This window comes from Ranitomeya variabilis, chromosome 2, assembly GCF_051348905.1.
Source record: "Ranitomeya variabilis isolate aRanVar5 chromosome 2, aRanVar5.hap1, whole genome shotgun sequence".
Lineage (NCBI taxonomy): Eukaryota > Metazoa > Chordata > Amphibia > Anura > Dendrobatidae > Ranitomeya > Ranitomeya variabilis.
In genome coordinates, this window is record NC_135233.1 from 1,100,474,990 (window position 1) to 1,100,490,901 (window position 15,912).

The 15,912-nt window shown below is 44.6% G+C and overlaps 1 protein-coding gene across 2 annotated transcripts in view; it reads left to right on the forward strand.

Moving 5' to 3' along the window:
* LOC143808795 (fucolectin-4-like) overlaps positions 1 to 15,650 on the forward strand; it is a 93,113-nt gene extending 77,463 nt beyond the window's left edge. Inside the window, exons 2-4 of one of the 2 annotated variants that reach the window (XM_077291837.1) lie at positions 8,963 to 9,035; positions 14,499 to 14,784; positions 15,204 to 15,650. In XM_077291837.1, the coding sequence (XP_077147952.1) occupies positions 8,975 to 9,035; positions 14,499 to 14,784; positions 15,204 to 15,369 (513 nt within the window). In that variant the 5' untranslated portion in view covers positions 8,963 to 8,974 and the 3' untranslated portion in view covers positions 15,370 to 15,650. Of the gene's footprint in view, positions 1 to 8,962; positions 9,159 to 14,498; positions 14,785 to 15,203 lie in introns of both variants that reach the window. The other variant, XM_077291836.1, reaches the window with a different exon arrangement.
* The last annotated feature ends 262 nt before the right edge of the window (positions 15,651 to 15,912 follow it).

Here is a 15,912-nt window from a genome sequence, read left to right on the forward strand (position 1 = left end):
CAAAAAACTGGTACAGTACAAAAATTGGCCACCAGCTACAAAAACTTTCTCCTGCAAGTAGTTAACTGAAAGGTTTTTTTCCATTGAAAACACAGATATGGCATCCACCGAGTGTTGTCCTGTCGCGTCTTCTTTATATTATTGCCAAGAAGCTGCAACTGAATAAAGCTGAGCTTCTACCTTCTGCCTCTTATTAACTGCTTTTTTTTTATAAAATTGGCTGTTCCGGCCTACTAAAGGTGTCTGTCTGCCCCTGCCTGGTGTTGTCCTCAACTGAATAAAGCTGAGCTTCAACCTTCTGTTCCAAATTACCATTTCTAAAAATGCCATTGGCTGTTCCGGCCTACTAAAGGTGTCTGTCTGCCCCTGCCTGGTGTTGTCCTCAACTGAATAAAGCTGAGCTTCAACCTTCTGTTCCAAATTACCATTTCTAAAAATGCCATTGGCTGTTCCGGCCTACTAAAGGTGTCTGTCTGCCCCTGCCTGGTGTTGTCCTCAACTGAATAAAGCTGAGCTTCTACCTTCTGTTCCAAATTACCATTTTTAAAAATGCCATTGGCTGTTCCGGCCTACTAAAGGTGTCTGTCTGCCCCTGCCTGGTGTTGTCCTCAACTGAATAAAGCTGAGCTTCTACCTTCTGCCTCTTACTAACTGCTGTTTTTTTTAAAAATTGGCTGTTCCGGCCTACTAAAGGTGTCTGTCTGCCCCTGCCTGGTGTTGTCCTCAATTGAATAAAGCTGAGCTTCAACCTTCTGTTCCAAATTACCATTTCTAAAAATGCCATTGGCTGTTCCGGCCTACTAAAGGTGTCTGTCTGCCCCTGCCTGGTGTTGTCCTCAACTGAATAAAGCTGAGCTTCTACCTTCTGTTCCAAATTACCATTTTTAAAAATGCCATTGGCTGTTCCGGCCTACTAAAGGTGTCTGTCTGCCCCTGCCTGGTGTTGTCCTCAACTGAATAAAGCTGAGCTTCAACCTTCTGTTCCAAATTACCATTTCTAAAAATGCCATTGGCTGTTCCGGCCTACTAAAGGTGTCTGTCTGCCCCTGCCTGGTGTTGTCCTCAACTGAATAAAGCTGAGCTTCAACCTTCTGTTCCAAATTACCATTTCTAAAAATGCCATTGGCTGTTCCGGCCTACTAAAGGTGTCTGTCTGCCCCTGCCTGGTGTTGTCCTCAACTGAATAAAGCTGAGCTTCTACCTTCTGTTCCAAATTACCATTTTTAAAAATGCCATTGGCTGTTCCGGCCTACTAAAGGTGTCTGTCTGCCCCTGCCTGGTGTTGTCCTCAACTGAATAAAGCTGAGCTTCTACCTTCTGTTCCAAATTACCATTTCTAAAAATGCCATTGGCTGTTCCGGCCTACTAAAGGTGTCTGTCTGCCCCTGCCTGGTGTTGTCCTCAACTGAATAAAGCTGAGCTTCTACCTTCGGTTCCAAATTACCATTTTTAAAAATGCCATTGGCTGTTCCGGCCTACTAAAGGTGTCTGTCTGCCCCTGCCTGGTGTTGTCCTCAACTGAATAAAGCTGAGCTTCAACCTTCAGTTCCAAATTACCATTTTTAAAAATGCAATTGGCTGTTCCGGCCTACTAAAGGTGTCTGTCTGCCCCTGCCTGGTGTTGTCCTCAACTGAATAAAGCTGAGCTTCTACCTTCTGCCTCTTACTAACTGCTGTTTTTTTAAAAAATTGGCTGTTCCGGCCTACTAAAGGTGTCTGTCTGCCCCTGCCTGGTGTTGTCCTCAACTGAATAAAGCTGAGCTTCTACCTTCTGCCTCTTACTAACTGCTGTTTTTTTAAAAAATTGGCTGTTCCGGCCTACTAAAGGTGTCTGTCTGCCCCTGCCTGGTGTTGTCCTCAACTGAACAAAGCTGAGCTTCCACATTCTGGCTTTCGCCCTATACTATCAGATATTAAACTGCATTTGGCCTACTAGTGTGGTTAGGCCCTTGAAACAGTGTCTGCTGCTCTTGGGTTTGCTACTCCACTGAACAAAGCAATGCCGCCTGTTTAGTCCTGTTACCAATTTTGAACTGCATGTAGCCTACTTTATTCTTTGGCCCTATATCTGTTTCCTCCTCATCCTGCCCATTGCCCAGCCACTGCTAGATGAGTCTGCTGGTACATTGACCTAGACCACTACATTCCCCTTATACTCTACACAGCCAGAATCTGACCCTGCTGAAAGTAAGGTTCCCCTTCCCGCATGTTATACCACCTTACACAGGGACAGAGAGGAAGGTGCAGATGAAAGTGCAGGTTCCTTCATCAGGTGGGGGGGCATACTCGTTGGCGACGTCACTGGCACAGGGCCCCTCAGAGTACGCAAAAGTGTCGCTGCTGGTGGGAGGCGCCCCCGCCATGCAAACACACATCGCTGTACTTTGAGGGGCCCTGTGCCAGTGCCAATGCGAACGAGTGGGCCCCCCCTGCTTGCTCAGGATCACAGCACTTGCAACGTTGAAATACTTACCTTTCCCTGCAACACCGCCGTGACGTAGTCCGCATTTCCTGGGCCCACGAAAAACTTGAGCCGGCCCTACTCCCCCCACAACTTTTGCCAAATGACCCCCAATTCCCTATGCCCAACTATTATTATAAAGTTAATTAAGATTGACAAGCTTCAGAAACAAGAATGGATGTTTTTGGCATTAAAATGGGCACTGTAGGTGTTTTCCTGGCCTCCACTCACTGCCGACTATGCTTCCCCATTGACTTGCATTGGGTTTCGTGTTTCGGTCGATCCCCGACTTTTAGCGATAATCGGCCGACTGCACTCGACTCGACTCTGGACAAAATCGGGTTTCACAAAACCCGACTCGATCTTAAAAAAATGAAAGTCGCTCAACTCTAATGACCACTAGAGGAAGCAAAAAGCAAAATCACAACACATTCAGAGAAATAGCGGGATTCGGGGACCCTGTCATACTTATCGGTGTCCCTGTGTCCTCCTGCATCCCCTCCTGGCCGCCGGCTTCTTCCTCCGGGAAGAAAATGGCAAGCGTATGCGCAGTGCGCCCGCCGTGATATGTCGACTGGCAGAGAAAGATTCTTCCTCTTGTTTTATTTTGGTCACTGTGAGATCCTATCACAGTGATCAAAATAAAAAAAAATAGTAAATAACCCCCCCCTTATCACCCCCTTAGTTAGGAAAAAATGATAAAATAAAAAATATTTATGTATTTCTATTTTCCAATTAGGGTTAGGGTTAAGGTTAGGGTTAGGGTTGGGGCTAAAGTTAGGGTTAGGGTTGGGGCTAAAGCTAGGGTTAGGGCTAGGGTTAGGGTTGGGGCTAAAGTTAGGGTTAAGGTTGGGGCTAAAGTTAGGGTTAGGGTTGGGGATAAACTTAGGGTTAGGGTTGGGGCTAAAGCTAGGGTTAGAGTTGGGATTAGGGTCAGGGTTGGGATTAGGGTTTAGATTAGGGTTAGGGTTGGTATTAGGGTTAGGGTTGGCATTAGGGTTACGTTTGGGATTAGGGTTAGGTTTAGGATTAGGGTTAAGGTTAGGGTTGGGATTAGGGTTAGGTTTGAGGTTAGGGTTGAGATTATGATTAGGGTTGTGTTGGGCTTAGGGATTTGATATGGTTAGGGTTGGGATTAGGGTTAGGGGTGTTTTGGCATTAGGGTTGCGATTCGGGTTATGGTTAGTGTTGGGTTTAGGGTTAGGGGTGTCTTGGAGTTAGGGTTTTGATTAGGGTTATGGATTGGGTTGGGATTAGCAATAGGGGTGTGTTGGGGTTACGGTTGGAGTTAGAATTTGGGGGTTTCCACTGTTTAGGTACATCAGGGGGTCTCCAAACGCGACAGCCAATTTTGCGTTCAAAAAGTAAAATAGTGCTCCCTCCCTTCTGAGCTTTGCCGTGCGCCCAAACAGTGGTTTATCCCCACATATGGGGTATCAACTTACTCAGGACTGATTGGACAACAACTTTTGGGGTCCAGCTTCTCCTGTTACCCTTGCGAAAATAAAAAAAAATTGGGGGCTAAAAAATCATTTTTGTGAAGCACTTGGGCATTCAAAATGCTCATCACATATCTGGATAAGTTCCTTGGGGGGTCTAGTTTCCAAAATAGGGTCACTTGTGCGGGGTTTCTACTGTTTAGGTACATCAGGGGCTCTGAAAATGCAACATAACACCCGCAGACCATTCCTTCAAAGTCTGCATTTTAAAACGTCACTACTTCCCTTCCAAGCCCTGATGTGTGTCCAAACAGTGGTCCCCCCACATACAGGGTATCAGCGTACTCAGAACAAATTGGACAACAAATTTTGGGGTCCAATTTCTCCTGTTACCCTTGGGAAAATAAAAAATTGGGGGCTAAAAAATCATTTTTGTGGAAAAAAATATATATTTTCACAACTCTGCATTATAAACTTCTGTGAAGCACTTGGGCGTTCAAAGTGCTCACCACACATCTAGATACGTTCCTTGGGGGGTCTAGTTTCCAAAATGGGGTCACTTGTGGGGGGTTTCTACTGTTTAGGTACATCAGGGGCTCTGCAAATGCAAAATGGCGCCCGCAGACCACTCCATCAAAGTCTGCATTTTAAAACGTCACTACTTCCCTTCTGAGCCCCCATGTGTGCCCAAACAGTGGTCCTTCCCCACATATGGGGTATCAGCGTATTTAGGACAAACTGGACAACAAGTTTTGGGGTCCGATTTCTCCTGTTACCCTTGAGAAAATAAAAAATTGCGAGCTGAAAAATCATTTTTGAGGGAAAAAAAGGATTTTTTATTTTCAAGGCTCTACATTATAAACTTCCGTGAAGCACCTGGGGGTTTAAAGTGCTCACCACACATCTAGACAAGTTCCTTAAAGGGTCTAGTTTCCAAAATGAGGTCACTTGTGGGGGGTTTCCACTGTTTAGACACATCAGGGGATCTCCAAACGCGACATGGCGTCCGATCTCAATTCCAGCCAATTCTGCATTGAAAAAGTCAAATGGCGCTCCTTCTCTTCCAAGCCCTGCTGTGCGCCCAAACAGTGGTTTACCCCCACATATGGGGTATCTGCGTACTCAGGGCAAATTGCACAACAAATTTTGTGTTCATTTTCTCTTTTTACACTTGTGAAAATAAAAAAAAATTGGTTCTGAAGTAAAATGTTTGCAAAAAAAAGTTAAATGTTCATTTTTTCCTTCCACATTGTTTCAGTTGCTGTGAAGCACATCAAGGGTTAATAAACTTCTTGAATGTGGTTTTGAGCACCTTGAGGGGTGCAGTTTTTAGAATGGTGTCAAGTTTGGGTATTTTCTGTCATGTACACCCCACAAAGTGGCTTTAAATGTGAGATGGTCCCTAAAAAAAATGGTTTTGTAAATTTTGTTATAAAAATGAGAAATCGCTGGCCAACTTTTAACCCTTATAACTTCCTAACAAAAAAAAATTTAGTTTCCAAAATTGTGCTGATGTAAAGTAGACATGTGGGAAATGTTACTTATAAACTATTTTGTGTGACATATGTCTCTGATTTAGGGGCATAAAAATTCAAAGTTTGAAAATTGCAAAATTTAAAAAATTTTCGCCATATTTCCATTTTTTTCATAAAAATTGCAAGTAATATCGAAGAAATGTTAACACTATCATGAAGTACAATATGTCACAAAAAAACTATCACAGAATAAGCGGGACCCGTTAAAGCGTTCCAGAATTATAACCTCATAAAGTGACAGTGGAAATGTAAAAAATTGGCTCGGTCATTACCAAATTGGCTCTGTCACTAAGGGGTTAAGTATATTTGGGGTCATTGCCCTGCTGGAAGACCCGTGACCTATAATGAAAACTCAGCTTTCTGACGCTGAGCAGTACGCAAAATACTTTGGTATTTTAACATTTCATGATGCCTTGCACACAGTCAAGGCCAGAGACAGCAAATCAACCCCAAGATATCTTTGAAACTCAACCATATTTGACTGTAGGTACGGTTTTCTTTCCTTATTCCATTTGTAGTATACAGTAGAATCATGTATTTTACCAAAAAGCTCTATCTTTGTCTCCTGCCTGCTGGACCTCTAAAAATAGTGGGGGCCGCCTGCCGTTCCTCTATAAATTGCGAGTACCGGCTGCTGACCCTCCTAGTTTCAAACTTTACAGTATTAATACGAAAAAGAAAATTTGCCCACCTCAGATGGATACATTTTGTTACAGTAGGAATAAACCGCTATGCAAAACATAGCTGTCTGCTGGCCTTCCAAAAATGCTTAGTGAGGCCGGCTGCTGGCCCTCAAAAATTACAGTGAGGGCTGCCTGATGGATTTCCACCAATAGAAAGGGCCACTTAATGGCCCTGAAAAAAAATTTGTGATTTTCAGAGTCCCTCCTTCATACATTAAACAGGGTGTGTCTGATCATGTCTCACACACCACATGATCAGATAAGGTAGTAAAATTATAAAATTACATTTCCTGATGAATGTTTTTTTGTCACCATTGAAAGCAATGCAAACAGGCAAAAATGCAGCAAAAACACTTCGTGTGAACATAGCCAAAGGTGTGGAGGAGCATTTTTTCCCTCTTATTTATTTGCTTTATATACAATTCATTATCCGGGAAGGAATGTTTCTTAACATTTTTTCCAGTAAAATCCATTATAACTGCGGTTTTGTGTATTTTAGTGTCAGTCCGTAAAAGACGCGTAATACTCTGACAACATTGTTTCCAGCAGCGACCAGGGTGTCAGAGATGCTTCCAGGGGTCTTCCTCATGCTGTTCCCATGACATTTCGCGGCTGTCTCCATTAATTTCAGCTATTTTTCTACCCCTCCAGACCTCCGAGCATTTTAGTACTGGCTCATCACTATCCAAGACACATTGTTCAGCTTGGCATGAGCTGACTCGGTGAGGATAGCCAAGTACCCAGCATATTGGGCTAGGCCATGTGAGGCCTCATCTCTAAGGACTTAGCGAAGCCCGGCATTGGAGAGGTCGGCATTCCCTAAGAGCTTCAAGACAGCATTTCTGATTATCTGGGATTCAGCTCAGCAAGGACCCTTCTACTTTAGTTTCAGGATGTACAGTACAGACCAAAAGTTTGGACACACCTTCTCATTTAAAGATTTTTCTGTATTTTCATGACTTTGAAAATTGTACATTCACACTGAAGGCATCAAAACTATGAATTAACACATGTGGAATTATATACTTAACAAAAAAGTGTGAAACAACTGAAATTATGTCTTACATTCTAGGTTCTTCAAAGTAGCCAGCTTTTGCTTTGATGACTGCTTTGCACACTCTTGGCATTCTCTTGATGAGCTTTAAGAGGTAGTCACCGGGAATGGTCTTCCAACAATCTTGAAGGAGTTCCCAGAGATGCTTAGCACTTGTTGGCCCTTTTGCCTTCACTCTGCGGTCCAGCTCACCCCAAACCATCTCGATTGGGTTCAGGTCTGGTGACTGTGGAGGCCAGGTCATCTGGCGTAGCACCCCATCACTCTCCTTCTTGGTGAAATAGCCCTTACACAGCCTGGAGGTGTGTTTGGGGTCATTGTCTTGTTGAAAAATAAATGATGGTCCAACTAAACGAAAAACTGGATGAAATAGCATGCCGCTGTAAAATGCTGTGGTAGCCATGCTGGTTCAGTATGCCTTCAATTTTGATTAAATCCCCAACAGTGTCACCAGCAAAGCCCCCCCACACCATCACACCTCCTCCTCCATGCTTCACGGTGGGAGCCAGGCATGTAGAGTCCATCCGTTCACCTTCTCTGCATCGCACAAAGACACGGTGGTTGGAACCAAAGATCTCAAATTTGGACTCATCAGACCAAAGCACAGATTTCCACTGGTCTAATGTCCATTCCTTGTGTTCTTTAGCCCAAACAAGTCTCTTCTGCTTGTTGCCTGTCCGTCCTTAGCAGTGGTTTCCTAGCAGCTATTTTACCATGAAGGCCTGCTGCACAAAGTCTCCTCTTAACAGTTGTTGTAGAGATGTGTCTGCTGCTAGAACTCTGTGTGGCATTGACCTGGTCTCTAATCTGAGCTGCTGTTAACCTGCGATTTCTGAGGCTGGTGACTCGGATAAACGATAAACTTATCCTCAGAAGCAGAGGTGACTCTTCTTCTTCCTTTCCTGGGGCGGTCCTCATGTGAGCCAGTTTCTTTGTAGCGCTTGATGGCTTTTGCCACTGCATTTGGAGACACTTTCAAAGTTTTCCCAAATTTTCGGACTGACTGACCTTCATTTCTTAAAGTAATGATGGCCACTGGTTTTTCTTTACTTATCTCCTTTTTTCTTGCCATAATACAAATTCTAACAGTCTATTCAGTAGGACTATCAGCTGAGTATCCACCAGACTTCTGCACAACACAACTGATGGTCCCAACCCCATTTATAAGGGAAGAAATCCCACTTATTAAACCTGACAGGGCACAACTGTGAAGTGAAAACCATTCCCGGTGACTACCTCTTGAAGCTCATCAAGAGAATGCCAAGAGTGTGCAAAGCAGTCATCAAAGCAAAAGGTGGCTACTTTGAAGAACCTAGAATATAAGACATAATTTCAGTTGTTTCACACTTTTTTGCTAAGTATATAATTCCTCATGAGTTAATTCATAGTTTTGATGCCTTCAGTGTGAATGCACAATTTTCATAGTCATGAAAATACGGAAAATCTTTAAATGAGAAGGTGTGTCCAAACTTTTGGTCTGTACTGTACCTGTACCATCTTTTCTCTGAATATATGCTCATATATAAATAGACTTATAGAGGTCTAGTTAGTTAGGACAAAAGGTGTCTTTTGTAAGCGACATGTCAAAACTGCTCCGCATAGGCAATTACTAAAGTACTGGTCTTATAACACTGCCATTTTATTGATTAATGCATAGAAAGGGTTAGTCACATTGTATTTTTCTCCCATATAACTTTTAATTCTGTTTGCATGTACCTGCGTATACTCTTACTCAGCATTCACGTTCATCTTCCATTGATCCTAATGTAATTATTTTGCTTGTTTTCCAGTGTTGCGGAATAATGATGTTGTTCCTCATTTTCGTCATCTTATGGATTTCCGTGTCCAGTGGCACAGATCACTGTGAGTTCTGTAATAACAATAAAATGATGAGTCGGGGGGACGAAAAGGATGAATTCTGGCAGAGCTTGTCTTTTCTACCATCTTCTGTTTTCTCAGGCTTCTTGAAGTCAAGATCCAAGACTTGTGAGTTCAGTCCTTCACTTCTCGCTCCTGTAATCAGACCGTTCATCAAAATAATGTTATAGCAAGAACCAACTGCACACACAAAGTCCCTGAGTTTCTCTTTCATAGCCACCAAAAATAGTTGTTGTACGTACTTCCAACCTGCTGGCTTCCCCATCAATGTCATCATTGTTGCACAAAGCATATGTAAGCGGCAGCCAGGGCCATAGTCATGGCCCGCATAGATGTCTGCTTTAGCGCGCCCTGGCCACCAGCACCAAATACAAATAGTTCCACTGTCAACCTTGCCTGGTTCCCAGGGTCCTCTCTGAGTTGCAGGGAAATTTCTTCCTTCACGTTAGTACGTAAAGAGACAGAGTCCAGTTCCAACTTTAAATGATCAACTTTATTTGATTCCATATGCAGCACGACCAGATCAGCTCCAGCATTGACATGGGATTCCACACAGTGCACATCCTTCACTCTCCCTGTGCTCCTCCTCACGTCTCTGGGTATGCTCCCGGGTCATACCGTTTCACTCGGTACCGCAGCCTGTATGGCTTAACTCAGTTCAGGAATTCCCCTGTCCATTTCACACCAGACATATGGGCATCCACCCATGTAGAAAGCTGCCACATCTTGGAACAACCTGCTTTTCTATTCTGCTGTGACTTCTGCAGCAGCCTTCTCCTGTAGCTTCTGGCCACTATAGACCCTGGACGGATGGGCTCCTAGCTTATTCAATGTTGCGGAGTCACTATGCTGTTCAAGGGCTCTAAAGCTCGTCCAGACTGTTTGGGCTCCCTGGCCATACTGGGCTATCTGGGCTCCCTGGCCCTACTGACTAAAAGCAGGAAGCTTTCTATCTTATCCCACAGTTGGCCCCTCCTATGTTAACTATTTGTCATACTAAACTAAGTGTGCTAAAATGCCCGCCTCCAGTGGGCTAACTTGAGTACTGCACTCTCCCTATATACAATGGACACATAGCAGCATTATGATATCTAACCATATATACAGAGTAGGACATTTACATTTATCAACATTTAACCGGGATGAGTGTGAAGCTTAAAACAGTCTTTGCAACTCCTTACATTCCCCCTTCTTTTAATAATGGTCATCCCTGACCATTCGCACATAAAACTTTATTATGTACAACGTAATACTCCACACAGGGAGGCAATTGAAGTAGAGATATATGGCTCACCGCGAGCAAAGTTTTTTTTTTTTTTTAGCGACACATAAGAGTTCTTTTTTCTCTGAAGAGGGCCTGACACACAGTCCTCCAGGCCCCAGTCCCGTCCTCGGAAGAGTTCGGCTTTATTTTTTTTATGGTGCAACAAGCACAACTCTCTCTTTTTAGCAGAAATGTTTATTCTTCATCAACATGCATCCCATGCCACCTTGTCCTCCTTTGAGCCCCAGGCCCGGGTTCGGGCCGATGACGACTCTGCAACTGCAAGAGACATGGGCTGCCAAGGCAAAACAGAGACAGAGTTTGATGAAGCAGTGGCCCGGGAACAGGGCGCTGACTAGGCCTGCTCTGGGGCCGTATACAGCTCCAGATCATCCTTCTGGTACAGGGTGACAGCCACCGCGAAACATCCCCGCGGGTTGTCCTCTTTAAAAAAGGAAACCAAATCCCCTTCTTCCCGGGGCCTTCTGAATTTGACAAAGGCGGCATTGATGTAGATCTTGTCATTAGTGCCTTCCTCTCGTATGAAGCCATACCCATGATCAACGTCCGCATAGACTAGCGGTCCGTGAGTGCGACACGGCCGCCTGGCCATAGCACCCCCTCCAGGTCGGCATAGCTCTGCCCACACTTCTTTCTCATGCTGTTTTTTTCCCCTCAATAACTCCGGCAATCCAAGTGGCCTGCCTGGGGGATGGGAAGGGACCCTCTGTCTGCAGATTGGGATGAGACGAGCTATTACTAGACATGGTTCTAGTCTCCTGGGTTTGGTAAGCGGGAGTCAGGACGAGAGGCGTGGGACCGCTATGCAGGGGCTCACCCCCAGGACGGGAGGCTGAGTGACAGACGGGGTGGGGGTGAGGGGCCGAGGCGTGGACCAGCTTGCCAGGATCAAGGGCCGAGGTGCACTCACCACCTCCTGTTCCAGCATCCTGACCATGCCCATCCCGCGTCCACTGAATTCCTCCTCCAATACAGCTGCACACTACAGCTCCCAATGTTAAAGTTCCAGCTCAGACTTCATTTCCAGCACGGGCTCCTCCAGGGCGGTTGTTGTTTCCTGTTCCCAATGACGTTGAAGTACTGGCTCTGGGAGAAAAGATTCCAGCTTCCAAGGATGATGTTCAAGCTCTGGCAGCCGCCGGCAGCTCTCCTCAGCAGGTACAGAGAATAGGTCCATCTGGAATTCGTTGGCGACTCCCCTCTGTCATCTGGGTCAGGTCTTCTCCTCTTCTTGCCGCCACTGCCACTCGACGTGGCCTATGCTGCCGCAGGTGCAAGAGTGGCCAATTGCTGCTGGTGCCGAGTCTCGCAATGACACCACGCATCTGCACCTGGTGTTTTCCTCTGGGCCCCACCCGTCCCAAGGTGGGGTCACTTCCGACCACTCCACCCATTTCTCTGCAATCTGTTGTAAGGGGCAAGGCCTTCTTCTTCTCATAGTCGCCCACCATTGGTAGACTGGGGGATGCTGCCAGACGGATTTTCGTGCCATCTCTGGGTCAGGACGCCCACAAAGGGTGGGATCAAAGTTGTTGTTCTCTACTTTGGCACCATTTTCCGCCATCTTTAGAGCCGCCATCTTGGTCACAAATTCAGTGTCAGTCTCATCCAGGGTTTCTGTCACATCCAATATACTAGTCCCATCCAGGATATCAGTATCTTCATTTTTCACGGCATCCCCACATTGCCAGGCTGCGGGATCCTGCTGACTATAGCAAGAGAGAGTGGCAGCCAGGGCCGCAGTCATGGCCCGCACAGATGTCTGCTTTAGCGTGCCCTGGCCACCCGCACCACATAGACACAGTCCCACTGTCTGACTTGCCTGGTTCTCACGGTCCTCTCTGAGTCGCAGAGAATGTTCTTCCTTCACTTTACTGCATAAAGAGACAGAGTCCAGTTCCAACTTTAAATGAACAACTTTACTTCCACGTCCAGATCAGCTACAGCATTGACATGGGATTCCACACAGTGCACATCCTTCACTCTCCTTATGTTTCTCCTCACATCTCTGGGTATGCTCCCAGGTTGTACCATCTCACTTGGTACCGCAGCATCCTGCCTGCACGGTTTAACTACTTTCAGGAATTCCCCTGTCCATTTCGCAACAGACATAAGGGCATCTGCCCACGTAGAAAGCTGCCACATCTTGGAGTGACTTGCATTTCTATTCTGCTGTCACTTCTGCAGCAGCCTTCTCCTGTAGCTTCTGACCACTGTAGACCCTGGACAGCTGGGCTCCTAGCTTATTCAACATTGCGGGGTCATTATGCTATCCCAGGGCTCAAATGCCCATCCGGACTGTTTTGGCTCCCTGGCCCAACTTAGCTGTTTGGGCTCCCTGGCCCTACTGGGCTGTCTGGGCTCCCGGGCCCTACTGACTAAAAGCAGGAAACTCTCTATCTTATCCCACAGTTGGCCCCTCCTATGTTAACTATTTGTCATACTAAACTAATTGTGCTATAATGCCCCGCTCTAGTGGGCTAACTTGAGTACTGCACTCTCCCCATATACAATAGAGACATTGCAGCATTAAGATATCTAACCGTATATACAGAGTAGGACATTTACATTTATCAACCGGGATGAGTGTGAAGCTTAAAACAGACTTTGTAACCCCTTACACATGCACGACTTTGCCTGGGACCTACTAAGAGAAGCCATGGATGTCGGCAGGTTGAAGGAAGTTCTCTAGGATCTGGTCTGGTGACCACAGGCTATAACATGGGTGCTTTATGCACAAGTCTATTTATCAATGCATTGTGAAAATCCAATAGAATCTGGATTTTATTGTCATTGCTAAAGGCAGACTTCAGACAATCAAACAAATAGGAATTTTGTGGAGTTGTTGGGTAAAATAAGAAACTGATGAAAAAATTAAATCAGAAGACAGAAATCACTGATATTGATACAATCAGAGCAATAGAATAAAAATTGAAGAAACTGGTGCGAAACGCGCATCGGGGTCTGTACTTCACTCTCTCGAGGATGATCCAACCTTCCTTGGTAGATTTCTTACTTTTCCCCATTTTGTAATTTTTTTGCATTTGCACTTTCCATTGTTTGGCTGTTTGCCCATCATTTCGGGATACCAATTTTATGTGTCTATTTTCTGCTGCTCTCTTGAATTATTCCACAATATTGCTGCCATAATTTAACATAAGTATGTATAGCTGGAGTTATACAGACTTGTGCTTAAATATATGATTGTACTTATATACCTCACTTTCTTGGATTTCTCTTCCCTGTACCAGTTTCCTGGGGGAGTGGGGTCCTTTGTTCCACACTCCTATCTTTTATCCAGAATTTTCTTCTATTGTTCTGATTGTATCAGTAAAGTTTATCATAGTGATTTAGATGTTCCACTTCCATTGTTTATCGGTTTCTTATATTTGCTGGGATTATCCCTCTTAGTTGTGGGCCTTTCTTCTTGGGTATTTTTGTTTGGTAAGACGAAGCTCAAAATATGTCCTCTGAGTCATTCAGGCGGCAGCTAGACATTGTGAGAACCCCATCGATCAGCTCCTCATGTCTCAGCTTCCTAGACCTCTATAAGATTTCAAGGAAAGGAGGTTAGAGATTGCAAAGTGACAGGTAAAGAAACACCACAGAATGAGAATCCCATCAACATCTCCCCGTACTTCAGCTTTCAGGGTTCCTGTGAGCATGGAGATATCAGGTTTTTGGTAGGTCTCCACATGATAGGTGAAAACTCTCTGATCACTGAGAATAAGAGTGCTCGGACCCCACAGATTCTGAGAACGGGTCTCTACGGTGCCCTTTCGAGTGGAGATGGAGTACTGTCACAACCACTCTATTCATTGCCTGATGGTGTCCTTGTCTGTCTCCAGCAGTCCCATGCTACACCATTGCTCCATTCTCATGTGGCAATGAATTAGCGGGGATCCTATAATTGGGACCCCAAACAATCAGCAAGTTATCAAGTTACCATTTGCTGACTTAGTACAACCCCAATAATGGGTCAAGCAAGGGTTACAGTGATGTAAGGGCTCTGCCAACGCCACCTGTCATCTGTATGAAGCAGTGAAAGACCTTTCCTTCATCACTCCAACAATTAGGTCCTCCTGTTTTTATGTCATTCAAATCCAGTTTTACATCTACATCAGTTGCTCAGTTTATGTTTATTTTTTTGTATTGAATTATAGTGCAGAATGTGGCCCTTCGGGGACGGTCAACACAGTCTTCAAATTTTGAAATCCTAAGTGCCTCCATTAATGCCATTGATGGAAATGTGGATTCTCTCTACAACCACGGATCTTGCTTTGCTACTAAATCTGAGCCGTCACCTTGGTGGAGAGTGGATCTATTGGAAGCATACAGAATATCACACATAACAATCACCATCCGAGGCGACTGCTGTGCGGACTTGATAAGTGGAGCCGAAATTCTTATTGGAGACTCGTTGGCTAATAATGGGAATAACAACCCCAGGTAAGCAATCTACAGAGGACAGCAGAATATATATTTAAGGTAGCATAAAGCCTTCCAAATTGTGTAGTAATCTCATTGTCTAGTTACACACAGAAGGTGAGGAATTGGTACTGGCACTTCCTTAGCCTCTCTTTCCAGCATGCAATGCTCCTCATTGTCCAGTGGTATGCTGGTCTGATCTGAGTCACCCCCTCTTTTAAGGACCAGGAAGGATCTGTCTTGATGTCACTGATCAGACTGATTGGACTTGACAACAGGCAGTAAATTGCAAGCTAGACAGAAGGGAAACACCTGGTGTTCATCATTATGGAACAGTTTTTCAAGCAGAAAATGGCATATTTGCAGAAGCAATTACTTGAAATGGTTTGAAAAAAGAAACTGACATGGGTGTCTGTGTAATAATCTGTGTTTCTCCATAGATGCGTGACAATTACAACAATCCCGCTGGCCGCTAGTCAGACCTTCCAATGTGACGGCATGATAGGGCGATACGTGAACATCATAAGACCTGGAATTACGGGATTTCTGAGCTTCTGTGAGGTTGAGGTTTTTGCAACTCCTGTTAATTGTCGCTGTTATACATAATGAACAAGAACAAGACCGGTCTGTCCAGTAAAATATTTGGAAACGGCGTAAAATAGCCTTCCTGAGAGATACTATGACCTGATTGAAAATGTCTTCTCTTTTCTGAATCAGTGCATCCTTCTGATATGTTGGTTTGCTATTAATATCATATACAGGATTTGTTAGGACAAATCTTTTGATAATTTTGCACCACGGTTTATCTGACAAAGGTCTGTAATGTGAGACCCAAGCATTACTTGGGTTTATTTTGAATTGCTTAACAATTAAAATGATCTATCGGAGTGCGGGGTTTTTATTTTCTACATTTATCTTCATGTCATAAATTTTGGCCATTCTGATCCTTCATACACGCAACAGTACATGTTATGAGTTCTTCATCACATTTTCACGTAATGGAGTGGGATTTACAGCCACAGCTTGGGACCATTGAGGAGAAACGCCATCAAGAGTGGTGTGGCCACATGTGGGGATTTCTCATGAACTTATAGGCACTGCTCAGCTTATGCTGTGTTATAAAGTTTTCCTCTGCTGCGGGTCTTCACT